We start from the raw sequence: 15,528 nt of genomic DNA, 5'->3' as shown, positions 1-15,528 counted from the left end.
CAAGCCGCATGCCCGGAACTGGCGGAGCACACACGGCAGAGGGTGGCTTGCCAGACCAGTGCCACAGGACAGCTGCTGGCAGCCGGCCATTCCTGGAGGGACACCTGCCAGGTGGAGCAGAGGCCAGGCCCAGCCCGGGGGAGCCCAGGAGCCCAGAGCCTCAAAGCCCAGCTGTGGCCAGAACGGACAATGCCCAGGAGCCACTGACCCCCGGCCACCAGGTAAGTTCAGCTCAGCCTGTGCCCCCCTTCACCTGTGCGGGCTGAGGGTGGGGGGATTGGGGACAGTTCCGAGGTGGCTGCTGCTGTCCCCAGGGTGTGGTGACTCCACATGCTGGATGCCTGGGGCCCCGTGACACCAGTGACGTCACGTGAAGTCACGGAGGTGACTCGGCAGCACCTGGGACTTTCCAATGAGTGGGCAGTGTGAGGGCTGCCCTGGGGATCCTCCGTAGGAAGTGGTGGAGACTTGGGCACAGGCAGGGGGCTGGGGGCACCCTTCAGAGGAGGGGGAAGCCCCTTCCTCCTTGACAGGCAGCTCTGTGACTGGCCTGACCCCTTGCTGGTACCAGACCCTTACGGCCAGCCAGTCCTGCTGGTCCTGTGGGCTCCAGGCTTAAACCATTCTCCCGCCCCTGTTCAGCTCGGACCCCAGATCCATTCCACACACAGCTGCCCGCAAACCAGGCCCACACTGGAGTCCAAGCTGACTTCATCAGACCCAGAACCACAGGCTGCCTGTGAGCCACACCCCACAGGAGCCCCTGGCCAGCTGGCTCTGGGCTGGGGGTCCTGTGCTAAGGCACCGCCCCCCACCCCAAGCTTTAAGCACCATGATCTGGGCCCAGCCTTTCAGAGGACAGTAAAGCCAGGACTTCCTGGATGGCAGAGCTGGCGGGGGCATCTGCACGACGCCCCCTGCCTCCATCCCCAAGGCCTCTCTCTGCCTGGGACAGCACAGGACCCACGGTGTGGCACCTGCAAGCAGAATGTTCCAGAAGTGCCCCTAGGTGGGCAGTGCCCTTCCCTGGGATCTGTGGGGCTGGTGCTGAGCAAAGTGGGGAGGGAGAGGGCAGCCTGTGGTCACTCACTGTGGTCTCTGTCCCTAGCTCAGAGCCATGGCCTCAGGCCAGCAGGTGTGGCACACGGCAGTGCCACCCCCACGCCAGAGCAGCTGCACAGCCGGGGAGCCCGGGTCCCCTGGTACCCCTGGCTCAGAGAAGGTGGCCTCACCGCTGGAGTGCTCCATCTGCTTCTCAGGCTACGACAACGTCTTCAAGACGCCCAAGGAGCTGGCCTGCACCCATGTCTTCTGTCTGGAGTGTCTGGCCCGGCTGGCGGCCGCCCAGCCCGCTGGCCGCCCTGGCGGGGACACCGTGCCCTGCCCATTCTGCAGGCAGCCCACGGCCGTGCCGGCCGCCGGGGCGCCCGCGCTGCGCACCAGCCAGGAGCTGCAGGCCAAGATGCCGGTGCACCTGCGGCGCGAGGAGCCCGTGTGGCTCGAGGGCACCAAGCTCTGCTCCCGGCCACTGCCTGCCACACCCGGCCGCGCGGTCCCGGGCGTCGTGTGCGTGGATGTGGGCCTCCGCAAGCCTCCCGAGTGTGCCCCGCCTGTGCCCGGCCCCGCCCCCCGCCGCGGTCGTCTAGAGCGCTGCTGGGCGCGCTGCTGGGACTGGCGGCGCCTGGCGCTGGTGTCGCTGCTGCTGCTGCTGCTGAGCTGTGTGGTGCTCTGGCCCGTGCAGTGCGCGCTCAAGACTGGAAGCCTGCGCTGCCTCCCCCGGCACCCGGCAGCCCCCCCAACCTCGGCGGCCCTCTCTCTCGGGCCTTTGGCCAACACCTAGGCCCGCTCCGCCTGGGACAGCTGTCTTCCCCTCCTCAGCTCCGAACTGGCAGCCGCAGGAATTCAGTCCCCTCCAAGACTGCAAGGGAGCCCCGACGTCCCCGGAGACCCGGCGGGATGGGCAGCAGGGTCTCCCAACACCAAGAAGTTCAAGCTCTCGGGCCCAGAGCCTGCCCCGGCCCCTCTCACCGTGCACACTGTGAACCGCCCTCCATTCTCACATTTCGCCGCAGACCCCTCCCCAGCAGGGCTGGCCCCCTCCCTGCCGGACGGGCCAGCCCCCGCGCCCTCCCACCTGGGAACTGAACATTTTTAAATAAATAGTTTTTTATCCACATCTGGGGAGTGGTTCTCACCCGTGCGCAGGCCATGGTCAGCTGCTGAGGGGTCTTGCGGGTAAGACTCCCGGGTTCCGAGCCCAACTCCCACGCTATGCGGACTGCGGGTGTGCGGGGACAGTCTGGGGCCCGCGCCTGCCCCAGGGGAGGCCACACCCCGAGACACCGCAGACCGGGCGCGGGAACGCAAGGCTCAGGGAAAGTGGGCAGGGGCGGCCCGCGGGGCCAAGGCCAGCGAAGGCGCAGGGCGTGTCCCGATCACCGCATCCCGCCGAGGCCCTCGCTGCGGCCACACCCCGGGACCCCGTCAACCCCGGCCCCAAGACGAGGAGCCGCTCCCGAGGGCCCCGCCAGTGGGGCCGCCCGTCCCAGCGGGCGACGCCGTCCTCGCCTCACCTGGGAGTCTGAAAGCGGCAGGGCCAGGGGCGCCCGGCGTGGGCGGGGGTCGCGGGCGCGCTCCGACGCGGGGCTCCCGAGGCCTTAGCGCCCGGGACGCGGGAGGGCGGGGAGGGGAGGCGGCGGCTCCGCAACCCCGCCGGCTGGACGGCCCCGCCCACCTCTGGCGCGCGGCCTCCGGTCACCATGGCGACGCCTCGCTGATCCCGCCTCCCGCGTGCGTGGGCGCAGCGGCTCGCTGGCGGGCGGTGGGGCCGCACGCGTGGTCGCGGCAGCGGCTGCGGGGTGCGCAGGCGCCGGGGCCGCCCTCGGAGACCCTGAGCTTTGGGAAGATCCGCCCCGGGGCAGCTGGGCGCAGGGGTCGGCTGGGGGCGGGGTCCACCTGGGATCCCAGGGAGCGGTGTGCGGCAACGCGGGGCCTCCACCTCAGTGACCGCTGCCCAGCCAGGCCCGAGTGTGCCCCCTGGGGGGAGGGGCAGAACACGGCAGCCACCGAAGCAGCGGAGTAGCATGGAGCCCCGCGGGGGCCCTGCACGTTCTGCCGCGGCTCCCACAGCGGCCCTGGCCTGCGCTCGGACCCGTTGCATCCGCCCACGCGGCCACGAACCAGAAGCCTTGGTTCTAGGGCGAGAGCCGCGTGCGCCTCCCTGGCAGGCACCAGCCCCATGCCCTGAGCGAGGGTGGCGTCCTGGCCGGGCCGGCTGGAGCCGCACGGAGCTCCTGCCGGCCTCGCTCAGCCTCCCTGGTCCTCCTGGCACACCTCTGCCAGGTGGGCCCCCAGTCTGACAGCACTGAGTACTGACCCTTGGGAGGACGTTCACCTGATTGCCACTCAGCCAACACTGTGTCCTGCAGGAGAAACGCGGGAAGAGCTGGGCCCCAGGCCCTCGTGAGCCCGGTCTGAAGTCGCAGCACTCCGCTCTCTGCTGAGCCGCCCGCATGGCCTGCCAGGTGCACTCTGCCCATTTAACCCTGCGGCCTTGCTGTCCCTGTCTGAGCAGGCTCGGCCCGCTCTCTCCCCGCCCCCGATTCTGCCGCATCTGCTCTGGTGGACGCCCCACCCCATTAAACCTTGCTGCCTTGCTGACCACTGCTCTCTCACATCTGAATTCTTTATTTGACAGGTAGAGTTATAGACAGTGAGAGAGAGACAGAGAAAGGTCTTTGCTCTGCTGGTTCACTCTCCAAATGGCCGCCATGGCCGGCGCTACACCGATCCAAAGCCAGGAGCCAGGAGCTTCTTCCTGGTCTCCCATGCAGGTGCAGGGCCCAAGCACTTGGGCCATCCTCCACTGCCCTCCCGGGCCACAGCAGGGAGCTGGCCTGGAAGAGGAGCAGCCGGGACTAGAACCTGGCGCCTATATGGGATGCCGGCGCCGCAGGTGGAGGATTTACCAAGTGAGCCATGGTGCCGGCCCCACATCCGAATTCTTTCTTGGGCCAAGACAAGAACCCACCCCACCTGTCTCCACTGCAAAACCACTCCATGGGTTCAGGTCCCCGTGAGGCCCCGTGTCAGGCCGCCAGCTGCCCCTCTAGCCGCACTCCCCGCCCTCCAGGGACCCGAAGACCCTCACGCCCAAGTGCTGCTTGGAGAGGTGGTGGGGAGGCAGGGGTCTCCTTCGCTGCCTGAGCTTGGGCAGGGAAAAGCTGCAAGTACCCAGAGATGACCCAGGAGACAGCCACTCAGAGTCATACGGTGACCCCTCCTTGGACCAGCTCTGTGGCGCTGTGGGTTAAGCCACACCTGCAGCACCAGCATCCAATATGGACACTGGTTCAGTCCTGGCTGCTCCACTTCCCATCCAGCTCTCTGCTATGACCTGGGAAAGCAGCAGCAGATGGCCCAAGTCTTTGGGCCCCTGCACCCATGTGGGAGACCTGGAGGAAGCTCCTGGCTCCTGGCTCCTGGCTGGCACAGCCCTGGCCATTCCAGCCATTTGAGTGAACCAGCGGATAGAAGACCTCTCTCTCTCTAACACTGCTTCTCAAGTAAATTAATAAATCTTGTGTGCTGGGATCACCCACCCAGGCGCAGGGCCCCTTCATGGGACTGGGAACTGCCGGCTAGCCAGGGACACACCCCTGCCCTGAGCCCCTGGGGGTTCGGAGGAGCACTGCAGGTCCTCACCTGGAAACAAAGGCCCCTTCTCACAGGGCCCTGCAGCCTCTGACCCCTGACCTGCACCTGCCCTGGTGGTCCCTTGGGCTGGAGCCACTCCCCTGGCCTCGGGCCCAGCCCCTGCCTTTCTCCTTGTGCCCTCAGCTCCTGGACTCCACACTGGGGCTCACAGCTGCCCAAGCCCTGCCTCGTGGCCCACATTGGGGCCCCACCCAGAGCAGGGGACCCCTCCAGGCCAGGACACGGGCCTTGCCCGGCCCCCCGTTCACATGGCCACGTCTGGGCTGGTCTCCCGCTTGATGCCCTCTTCCTTGGGCCCTCAGCCCCCTCCCACCTCGAGCTCTGTGCCCCATCCCTGCCCTGACCAGTGGCCACGCCTGTGTGTCCTCTTTATGACAAAGGCACACTGGGCCCAGCCTCAGGACATGGGTACTTGCCATTCTCCACGGAGGTCTGGCTTTGAATGTCGGCTGTTCCCTGAGGCCAGGGTCGGCCTGTGCCCAGCTGCCTGGAGTGCAGCTGCCTGCCCGGTGCCCACTGCTGGGCTCTCCTGCTTGCCCCCCGCCCCCACACCTGACACCTGCCTGCTCAGAGCAGTCACTGAAGGAACAAGAAAGGGGAGAGGATGTCACGGGGGCTCGGCTCACGGGCGTCTCACTGAACCTGTGCTGCTCGGCCCACAGGAGTCTGAGGGCAGCCCTCCCCCACTGGGAGCAGGTCGAGGCCAGTCCTGGACAGGTGTCCACTTGCACAGCAAGGCCTGTGGAGACGCTGCCTGCCACCCCTCAAGCCCTGACTGCCCCCCTTCAGACAGACCGAGGTGGGTCTGTGTGCACTGGGAGGCCCCCGGGGTGCCCACAGCAGGGCACCCAGCAACCACCAGCACAGGGCCACCGAGTCCATCAGGCCACAGCCGTGCCACGAGGCTGAGCAAAAAGCCACGGACAGGGGCCTGGTGGTTGGGAGGAGACGCAAGCCCACCTCTCAAGTTTCCATACTTTATTTCATGGTGATTCACACAGACACATATGGGGGGTGTTAGTAACATGACACCATTCGGCCCCCACCACCCCTGCTCCACCCCCCTTTTCCTGCCTTGCTCCCGAGACCACTGGCCTGGGGGTCGAGGGCAGGGGCAGGGGACGGGACTCTGCAGCCAGCGCTGCCGCCCTGCCACGGCCCCGGTCGTCCTGCCGTAAGGACAACCGTCCCTCAGCTGCTCCACGTGTCAATCAAAACCAACCCACAGCTCCCATGGCTGGTGGGCAGGCCGAGGTCCCTCAAAGGATGCCAGCCGGCCCGGGGTTCTCATCCCACTCCCTTCCAGGGCTCCCGAGTGTGTAGGGGGCACGGACACATCCAGGTTGCTGGGCAGGGGCGGCTGGATGGGCTGGGCCAGGGCTCGGCTGTCCAGCACCCTGAGGCGGGTGGAGTGCGACCCCAACAGGAATGCTGTTTTCAGGTCACAGTATTGGCACAGGAGCCAGGGAAGAGCCAGGCCCTGGGGTCTAGGCTTGCCTGGGGCCGAGGCTGGCCCACAGCCCATGGAGGACGGAGGAGCAGCTTCACCAAGAACCAAGAAGTGCATCAGGGCTGGTGTGGCCGTGCCTGCTCCGGGACGCAGTGGTGATGTGGGGGCCCAAGAACACATGACTGGCCCGGGGACACAGCCCTGTGCCGAGGCCGTGGCTGAGCCGGCCCCGCAGGTCCCCGGCACCAGGCGCCTCTGTGGCTCAGCTGCTGGACGGAAGGCGGCCCACGCCAGCAGTCCCTCCACCCACACACAGGCGAGGAAATCATATCAAAAAGCAACAGGTTTACAAAAATAGAAAATAATTACAGCAGGGAGGGGTAACTGCAGGGTCAGCTCAGGGGGCGGAGCAGGGCCGTAGCTCCGGCTTGGTCACCGCGTCCTCCAGCAGGTGCAGGGGGCGCTGGCCCACCACCACGTCCCGCAGGCACCCCACGAAGCCGGTGCCGTAGGCCTTGGGCAGGGTCTGGCCCACGGGCAGCTTCTGCAGGCCCCCTGCAGGACAGACAGCAGGAAGTCCTGGGGGTGGGCAGGCGGATGGCCCTGCCCCCGGACGGCTATGTGAGGACCCTGGGGACTGCAGGCCATGGAAGGGAGGACAGCCCCACCCCTGTCAGCTGTCCAGATGGGGCTGACTCTGCCCCCACCCCAGGGGACCAGAGTCCCTCCTGGCTCCTGTCCCCCAGCTTCTCCTGGACACTCACCAAGCCACAGGGTTCCATCTGTGTCCAGCTGCGTGGCGCCCAGAGGGGAGGAGCCGGTCACTGGGGCCTCGTTGCCCACCTGCAGGGAACCTTCCCTCTGCTCCCTGGCCGGGGGGGGGCGGAATGAGATGGTCAGGGGCTCCATCGGGACTCCCACCTCCTTCAGAGCCTGATCCCAGAGAGGCCCTGGTGGCTGGGGCAGGGGAAGTGCCTGGCAGGCTCAGGCAGAGGCCACGCCGGGGCAACAGCAGAGCAGGAGCCTCCACCTTCCTCACTCCACTCGGCCCTGCCTGGTACCATGGCGGCGCCTGAGGCCAGGCAGGGGCCAGGCAAGTACTGCTGCCGCCCCGCTGTGCTCGGGGCTCTGCACTGACCTGTGTGCCCGCACCCGCAGCCAGCGGTTGGTGCTCACAGGCACGGTGGAGCGCAGCACCACCGGCTGGGAGCCCAGGTCATAGCTCAGCTGCAGACGCCCGTCCACGATGGCCAGGGCCACGTAGTCTGCCCGCTCCGTGGCCTTGCCGCTCCACAGCACCAGCCCCTGGGTGGCCTCCGTGCGCAGGCTCAGCTCGAAGTGGTTGCTCTGCAGCGCCTTCTCACTGTGGGCGGGAGGGGGCGGTCAGGCCTCCGGGCGGGCGGGGGCAGGAGGCAGAGGCCACGGGGGGAGCAGAGGGACAGCGCGGCCCAGGAGAGGGACAGACAGAGGGACGGCGTGGCAAGAGGTGACCCCAGGGCGATGGCGATGGGCAGGCGGCAGGGCGAGGCCGGGCACTGCCACGGGCTCACCTGTGGAGGGCCCCGGAATCTGCAGTCTCAGGGCTTAGAGGCAGGAAGAGAGGGAAGCAGTGAGGAGGGGACAGACCCCACACGGGAGGGGGCACCAGCAGGAGTCCACCGAAGGCATGCATGACCCACTGGCCCTACCCACCAGGGAGCCTGGCAACGACATACATGTAACACGCATGTGCACACAGCCGGTAGGCATGGCCCAGGCTGGATGGACAAAGAGTGAGGCATGGGGTGGCGTGGAGTGGAAGCTGAGGGCTCTCCTGCCTTGGCCCCAGATGCCCAACATATGCATGCACACACACACACACACACGCCTGACGCAGGGCACGGACGAAGTGGCTAAGCCAGGGCACCGTCCCCGCTGCCCACTCAGCAGGAGTGCCCCAGCTCCTCCTGCACCAGGGCAGGACCCTCTGCCCTGGGTGGGCTCAGGACCCAGGCGTGGGGGCAGTGGGGACAGTGAAAAATGAGCGTGAGGGGCGGGCGCAGGACTGGGTGCTACTTACACTGGGATCTCATTGGCCAGTTCGCTTGGAAACAAAGACAGAGACAGTGAGAAAGAAGGAGGTGGGGTGGACACTGGGCCGAGGGGGCAAACAGACAGGACAGACGGACAGCAGAGGACACGCGTGCCTGGTGTCCGGGGGGCTCGCTACCTGTCCGTCACAGCACTGAGGTACTCGACGAAGGTCCGGCCATCGAAGGCCAGTGTGTCCAGGTCCCCCGCCGACCGCTCCATCAGCCCTGCGGGGCAGCTAGGGTGAGACGGGCCAGGCAGCTGTGGGCCCCCAGCCCTGCCGCCAGCCGCAGCTCCCTGCCCCCGGCCTCACCTGTCTCACAGTGCCTCCCTGAGAAGCCCCCTGGACACAGGCAGTCGTAGGCGGCCTCCCTGGGGAGACAGGTGGCCCCATGGAGGCACGGGTGGCCCAAGGCTCGCATGCAGGGGTGGTCCAGGAAGGACGAGACGTCCACGGACCGCAGCACGTACTCCTGGCTCAGGAGCTGGTGGCCGTTCAGGGAGACCTAGGCGGGCACATCGGTGAGGGCCCCGACCTGTCCGGCCAGGTGCTCGCCCCGGGGGGATGGGGCTCTGCCCACTCACCAGCTGGACAGCACCGTCAAAGCCAGAGGCCACAGCAGCTGCTCGGGCCAGCTTGCTGAAGTCGGGGGCCCCCCCCACGTAGAGCGACTCCTTCAGGTTGAGGACGGTGTGGGGCACCTGCGGGGGGCATGGGGTGAGTGAGGGGAGGCCAGAGGGGCACAGAGCGCAGGACGCAGAGGGCGGGGAGGGGGAGCTGCTCTAGGGGCGCAGGTGCAGGCGGCGGGCAGGATGCGGTACCTTTCGGGATTTCTGGTCCGCAGGGCGGGTGGGGGTTGCAGAGCAAGAGCCAGAGAGCAGTGGGGCAGAGAGGAGACAGACAGAGGCCCAGGACGGACGGAAGAGAACAGCCCAGTGAGAGGCAGGGCAACCAGGCCCCTTGCCCACACGCGTGGCACACATGACACCCAGGCGGCCATTCACTCCAGAGACCCTCGCCCGGCCCCCCAACACGGGGGCCCTCACTGGGGACTCCCCCAGCACACGGGGCCCGTTGCCCATGACACCCAGGTGGCCATTCACACCAGAGACCCCCCCCATGCTGGGGCACTCACCGGGGACTCCCCCAGCACACGGGGCCCATCGCCCACACGCATGGCACCCTTGCGGCCGTTTCGCTCCAGCGAGACCCTGGTCCAGGTGCCCAGAGTGACCGGCTCCTTGCTCCTGGCAGGGAGGGGCACCATGAGCAGGCTCTTGCTCCACCATCCCAGGACCCAAGTGACACCTGCCACAGGCCCCGGGCCTGGTGCAGACCCCATGGCCACGCCAACCCACCTGATGACCGCAGTCCCCTTGCCCAGGTCATAGCGGAACTCCAAGTGGAGGTCGTGCAGTGCCAGGGACACAAAGTCCCCCCTGCCGTCCGTCTTCTGCCCGTTGTAGAGCAGCAGACCACTGCGGCTGCGGGCCAGGAACACCACCTCCAGCGCCATCTTCTCCCTGGCTCACGCGGGGCTGGGGTCAGCAGGGCCCCTCCCTCCATAACTGTTCCCTTACCTCCCCCATCTGCCCGACGGACCCCAGGTCCCGATCAAATGTGTGCAAGCCTCTCAGCTCCAGGTAGGAGAAGCCATGGAAGTCGGCCAGGAAGGGCCGGGTGTTGTCCTGCGCCAAGGCTGTGGAGGAAGAGATGGGGGTCCAAGGTCACAGAGACCTAACCTAACCCTAACCCTAGTTGCCCTGAGCCCACCTAACTGGTACCCAAATGCCGGCCCCAACACCCAGCCCCAATGTGACCATCCAACCCAATACACAGCCCCAACCCAACACACGGCCCCAACCCAACACACAGTTTCAACCGGACACATGGCCCCAACTCCCCCACCCCTCCCAAGAGCCCACAGCCCACCTGTCTGGCAGAGGCTGCCCCCACGCCCCACGGGGCACTCGCACTTGGCCTTGCCCTCAGGCAGCACACGGCAGGGGGCGGCCCCGTGGCAGGGGTTTGGCTGGCAGGGGCTCTTCTCATCAGCACAGGTGGGGCCTGGAGGGAGACAAGTGGGGTCCCAGGTGGCCCAAGACCCACCCACAGGCACCTGGCCTCCCACCCCCTCACCAGCCCCACCCTCACCAAATTGGCCAGGTGGACACTGGCAGTGGAATGCGCCGGCCTCCAGCGCCTGGCACGGTGCCCCACCATGGCAGGGGCTGGGCAGGCAGGGGTGTGGCCCACACTCGCCCACGCCGGCGCTCTGCAGAGCGCCGCCCAGCTCCAGCCGCTGGTTGTTCACGTCCAGCAGGCGGACGCAGCCCTTCAGGCCGACCCTGACGGAGGTCCGCTCCTGCACCCTGCAAGCAGGAAGGGGATTGAGGCCAGGGGTCAGGACCAGGCAGATCCTCTCAGCACACCAGCAGTGCCAGCCCCAAGGTCAGGGCCAGGCCACACCACTGTCCCCCTGCTCACACGGCAGCCTGGTCATCTGGGACGCCTCCCACAAACAGGTCTGTATCCAGGTTGAGGCCGTCGGTGCCGCTGGGGCTCTCGCCTAGAACAGGGGTCTCGCCATCCACAGAGAGTGTGCCGCGGCGCCAGTGCCGTGACAACTCCAGGCGGTGCCACCGGCCCGGCTGGATGGACACTGAGCTGGTCAGCACCGCAGGCCCTGAACCTGTGTCAAACCTGGGGTGGAAGCAAGTGCTCAGAATCCCCGCCCTGCCCGCCTCCACCCCGAGCTGCACCTGCCCTGCCTGCCCCAACGAGCTGCCTGCACCTTGCCTGTGCCCTCATCACCAAGCTGCAAGCCCCGCCCCCGCCCTGCCCACCTGAGCTGCACGTGGCCATCCAGCAGCAGCAGGGCCAGGAAGTCCTTGCCCCTGGCATTGCCATTGTAGAGCAGCAGCCCCCGAGGCTCCAGCGCTCGGAACTCCAGGGCCAGGCGCAGCGTGTGGTAGGCGCGGAGCGTGGGGAAGGCCAGGAAGGAGTGGCCCTCAAAGGCTGGCACAGGGGGGCGCAGAGCTGCAGGGGACAGGGGCAGGCTGGAGGCACAGCGAGGACCCCATCGCCCTGAAATTTTCCCCTCCCCTCCCAGAGCCCAGGCTCCGCCCCCCCAGCAGGGGTGATCCTTACCCTTCTCACACAGGGTGCCGGCCCTGCCTGCCGGACAGCTGCAGGTAAAGCCCTGGCCCCAGTCCTGGTCCCGGCAGGTCCCCCCGTGCAGACAGGGCTGAGAGTCACAGGGCCTTGGGGGCTGAGGCCGGGGGCCAGGCACACGGCCAGGGGCGGTGGGGGGGGGCCGGCGTGTGGTGGGGGGTGCTGTGCCCCGGGCCACTGGCCGGCTGGTGTGAGCCCGAGGCGTCGCAGCAGAGGGAGGCTGGTGGGCCACAGTGGTGGCTCTGGCTGTGGCTGCAACAGCCGTGGCTCCTGCCGTGGCTCCCGTGAAGAAGGCAGGGAACCAGTCTGAGGGGAAGGGAAGCAGTCAAAGTCTGTGGGAGGGGGCCGGGGTGGGATGGCGGCAGGGGACAGGTACCCACCAAAGTCCATGAACCTCACGTGCTCCTGCAGTGGCCGCCTCACCCCCAGAGCCCGGCGCCGGGACGCCTGGAGCTGCCGCAGCAGTGCTCGGCCCACGTCGGCAGCGCTGAAGTCAGTGGCTGGGGAGGAGCCGGCACTGAGCCTGGCGGGGACCCCAGCAGCCCCCACCCACTGCCTCCCAGGAGGGACGTAGGGTGGGGGCTCACTTGGGTCAAAGTGCACGTCCACAATGGCGCGGACAGACCTGCCCGGCCCCAGGTCCCGCAGGTGGACGCTCCGGAAGTCCTTCTTGACATCGGAGTTCCGGAACAGGTCATCCAGCTGCGGGCAGGGAGCAGGCGAGGGCTCTGGGGGCCGTCTTGCCCCGTGGGCCCCTCCCCCAGGCCAAGTTGGGAGGACACGCCTGCCTACCGCACTCTCGATGCTCCGGGCTGTCTCCCCAAACAGCTCTGACTTGGGGTCGGCCATTTCTGGGGTGTAGAACAGCTCCTGCCCCTCCACCCCCTCGAGCTCCAGCACGCCCTGGAACGCCTTCGTGGCTGTGGGGGAGTGGCAGTTAGGCCCAGCATGGCACCTGCCTGGAACCCGCCTGGCCTCCCAGGCCGGCCCCGGGCACAGGCCCCAGCAGCAGGCCAGGTGGGTGCAGAGGCCATGGAGGTTAGTCGGATGGTCATGAGGTTAGTGGGGACCCTGGGACAGGGCTGGCACCAGTTACCAGGTGGACTCCTTGGGACCAAGTGCCCCGGGCTGGCTTGCAACGAGAGAGACGGGTTAGGCATAGGGTCCTGGGCACCCACACGTGTGCATGCGTGTGCTGGGTCCTCAAGACCTGCACACGCATGTGTCGAGGCCAGTACCGACCTGCTGCCACGGTGGGGATGGCACCCTGAGCCATATCCAGGCTGCTCCTCCAGCTCCACCCTGCCCCGGCCGCCCACTCACCGGGACAGTTGGAGCCCTGTGCGTCCAGCGAGGGTGTCTTGCCGTCCGAGCAGCAGCCCAAAGGCGAGTTGTAGCAGGAGGCCCTCTCAATCGGCGGCCCGGGGGTCACCCCGCTGCTGCCCTCAGGGGGCTCCAGCCCTAGGGACGTACGTCTGAGCCCAGCCTGAGGGGCCCCTCTGGGGTCCTGCTCCTCCCCCAGCCCCACCGCCCAGCCTCCGCTCACCCCCTGAGCCCCCGCCACTGGACTCCTGGTCCCCACTCAGCTCCTCGTCGCCACTCCCGTCGGTGCTGCCGGATCCACCAAAGGCAGATGTGGCAAGGCCGGCTGCCGCCGGGGGCGCTGTGGGGGGCACGGTCAGCACCAGCAGCGCCGTGGTCCTGGGGATGCTGGCGGTGGTCCGAGGCTGTGATGAGGGCAGAGGCGTGGGCTGGCTCCGGAGGGTGCTGCTGGGAACCAGGGGGAGGGTGCCGGGGGGCTGCGGCGGCTGCGCCTCGCTCGGGACGAGGCCCGGGGGGGTCGCGGACACAGGTGGTGGACGGGTGCCGGGAGCCACAGTCTCTGCAAGGAGAGGGAGGTTGGGGTGCGGGCCAGCTGGGCTGGGGCTGGGGTCAAGGCAGGGCCTGGTCTTCCTGGCCAGCTCCGGGGCGGAGGCGTTCGGGCCTCACCCTGGCACGGGCCGAGGCTCTGGACGCGGATGTGCAGGCCCTGGCGGCAGGCGATGGCCTGCAGCTGGCACTCATTGCCGTAGGTGACGCCGTCCGACCCGCAGACCTGCGGCACAGGGTGGGGAGCTCAGCGGAGGCCTCCCCCTCCCCAGCACCCTCCACCGTCCTCGCCCCTCACCTTGGTAGCATCGGCCTCCGGGCAGGCGAGCGCTGGGCAGACACAGCGGGCGGAGCCATCCTCCTCCACACAGGACGCACCAAACTCACAGTGCAAATCCACACAGGAAGCGGGCACTGCGGAGTCTGTGACAGGGACGTGGGAGACCCCTGCCGGCTAGGGCAGCCCCGCCCAGCTCTGCCCGCCCAGGTCGGCCCCAGCCTCCGCCCTCACCTGCTTCACAGCCAGTGGAGCCCAGGGTGTGGCCACCGGGACACTGCCCGCACTTGGGGCCAGCCACCCCCGGCCGGCAGGAGCACAGCCCGGTCATCTGCTCGCAGTCGTCCCGCACGGCACCCCGGGGATCACAGCTGCAGGCTGGGGAGGACAAACTCTCAGCCCCCAGCCCCCCCCCCCCCCAGGGCCCACAACAGGGGGAGCTGCCCTGCACCCTGCAACTCACGGGTGCAGCCGCTCCGGCCGTCTGTGACGATGCCACGGAAGTTCCAGAAGCCGGGCTCGCAGCGGTCACACTTGAGGCCCCCCACGCCCGGGCGGCAGGAGCACTGGCCGGTGGCTGGGTCACAAGTGCTGCTGTAGGAGCCGTGGGCATTGCACTGGCAGGCACCTGCAGGGCCCAAGGGGACAGGCTCACCACAGCTGCAAGGCTCCCGCAGGCCAAGGGTCAGGGCTGGGCCCAAGTACTCACCAGGGCAGCCGGCTAGGCCCACACCCCGGGCGGCAGTGATGTTGTCCTGGCAGCAGCCATAGGGTGTCTGGGCACAGTGCTGGGGGCTCACGGGAAGCAGTGGGGCCGCGGTGGGGCCTGAGGGAGGGCTGGGGTCAGGGGCTTACGAGGGGCCGACTACCCACCCTGTGCCAGCCACTGCCCCATCTCTGTGTCATCACGGCTCCACCCTCCCAACACCAACACCCACCAACTGTGCACAGGGCCCTGGCAAGTCATGTACCAGGACACGTCTGTAGATCACAGACACACGACCCCATGCACACACACACCAGAGCCACTCACCCCAGCAAGTGTGTTTGCAAACACACACACGCGTTTGCCCACGTTTCTCCGAGTGACCCTCCAGAACACTCGGTGGCTGGCAGGTGCACAAACCACTTACGCCTCCCCCCACCAACACAGGAAGGACAGGTGGGGGCCATGTGGGTCACTGCTGCCTCTCAGCCTGGCACACGGCAGGTGCACATGTGCCACACACAACCACACACATACACTCACAGCAGACGTCCACACCTGGGACGTGCACTCACCACGGCAGGCTCCCTGAGCCACGACGTACAGCTCGCGCTGGGACACACACCTGGCCTTCTTCAGCTCACACTCTGTGCTGTAGGTGACCCCATCTGAACCGCACACCTGCAGGACTGGCATCAGCGTGGGGAGCCCCAGCCCCTCCCTCACTGCCAGCCTGGGGCTGGGGGGGGGGGGCTCACCGGGCTCCTTGGGACGCTCTGGCAGCTAAAGTCACAGACGCACGGCCCATCTTCCGAGTCCTCGTCCCAGACCCCACCGTGCTGCCGGCACAGGTCCTGCTCGCACTCGCCACCCGCGCCGGAACCAGAGCCGCCCGAGCCACACTCAGCTGTGGGCAGGGGGCCGGATCACCACGGGGTCCCGGTCTGGAGCTGCCCTCCCCGTGGCTCCTGCCCGCCCCAGGCCTACCCTGCTCGCACGGCCCTGCCCGGACCTCCTCGATGTGCCTCTGCTGCTGGCAGGCGGCGGCCCGGAGCTCACAGGCACTGGGGTAGGTGAGGCCGTCGCTGCCGCACACTGGGCCAGCAGGGGCGTGCTCACACCGGGGGCACACGCAGTGCCCTGCCGAGCACACGGCCCCGAAGGCACACACTGTGTCACCACAGGTCTCTGCGGGAAACAGTGCCAGGCAGGGCTCAGCCAACCTCTGTGGGGGAGGCTCAGGATCCCTGGCCGCCCGACCCCCA

At 68.0% G+C, this 15,528-nt stretch overlaps 2 protein-coding genes across 2 annotated transcripts in view; one reads left to right on the top strand and one right to left on the bottom strand.

Annotated features, from left to right (window-relative positions):
• On the top strand, nt 1–2,176 carry RNF223 (ring finger protein 223). The gene is made up of 2 exons (XM_062190244.1): nt 1–221; nt 1,109–2,176. The coding sequence occupies exons 1-2, from the start codon at nt 9–11 to the stop codon at nt 1,838–1,840; spliced, it is 945 nt and encodes a 314-aa protein (XP_062046228.1). The 5' UTR covers nt 1–8; the 3' UTR covers nt 1,841–2,176.
• Nucleotides 2,177–5,679: 3,503 nt separating this feature from the next.
• The window catches only part of AGRN (agrin), a 26,567-nt gene continuing 16,718 nt past the window's right edge, over nt 5,680–15,528 (bottom strand). The window contains exons 10-36 of the mRNA XM_062190241.1: nt 15,251–15,451; nt 15,022–15,170; nt 14,839–14,944; nt 14,267–14,383; nt 14,021–14,185; nt 13,792–13,935; nt 13,579–13,703; nt 13,401–13,506; nt 12,958–13,293; nt 12,735–12,872; nt 12,204–12,331; nt 11,999–12,113; nt 11,792–11,911; nt 11,388–11,717; nt 11,084–11,276; nt 10,725–10,940; nt 10,392–10,609; nt 10,170–10,304; nt 9,840–9,936; nt 9,596–9,760; nt 9,373–9,484; nt 8,822–8,938; nt 8,550–8,742; nt 8,376–8,463; nt 7,305–7,529; nt 6,931–7,034; nt 5,680–6,721 (exon numbers count right to left, since the gene is read on the bottom strand). Of these exons, the coding sequence (XP_062046225.1) occupies nt 6,564–6,721; nt 6,931–7,034; nt 7,305–7,529; nt 8,376–8,463; nt 8,550–8,742; nt 8,822–8,938; nt 9,373–9,484; nt 9,596–9,760; nt 9,840–9,936; nt 10,170–10,304; nt 10,392–10,609; nt 10,725–10,940; nt 11,084–11,276; nt 11,388–11,717; nt 11,792–11,911; nt 11,999–12,113; nt 12,204–12,331; nt 12,735–12,872; nt 12,958–13,293; nt 13,401–13,506; nt 13,579–13,703; nt 13,792–13,935; nt 14,021–14,185; nt 14,267–14,383; nt 14,839–14,944; nt 15,022–15,170; nt 15,251–15,451 (4,301 nt within the window). The 3' untranslated portion in view covers nt 5,680–6,563. The remainder of the gene's footprint in view (nt 6,722–6,930; nt 7,035–7,304; nt 7,530–8,375; nt 8,464–8,549; nt 8,743–8,821; nt 8,939–9,372; nt 9,485–9,595; nt 9,761–9,839; nt 9,937–10,169; nt 10,305–10,391; nt 10,610–10,724; nt 10,941–11,083; nt 11,277–11,387; nt 11,718–11,791; nt 11,912–11,998; nt 12,114–12,203; nt 12,332–12,734; nt 12,873–12,957; nt 13,294–13,400; nt 13,507–13,578; nt 13,704–13,791; nt 13,936–14,020; nt 14,186–14,266; nt 14,384–14,838; nt 14,945–15,021; nt 15,171–15,250; nt 15,452–15,528) is intronic.

This window comes from Lepus europaeus, chromosome 5, assembly GCF_033115175.1.
Source record: "Lepus europaeus isolate LE1 chromosome 5, mLepTim1.pri, whole genome shotgun sequence".
NCBI lineage: Eukaryota > Metazoa > Chordata > Mammalia > Lagomorpha > Leporidae > Lepus > Lepus europaeus.
The sequence above is the reverse complement of the archived record's forward strand: the minus strand, read 5'-3'. Positions and strand labels throughout refer to the sequence as shown.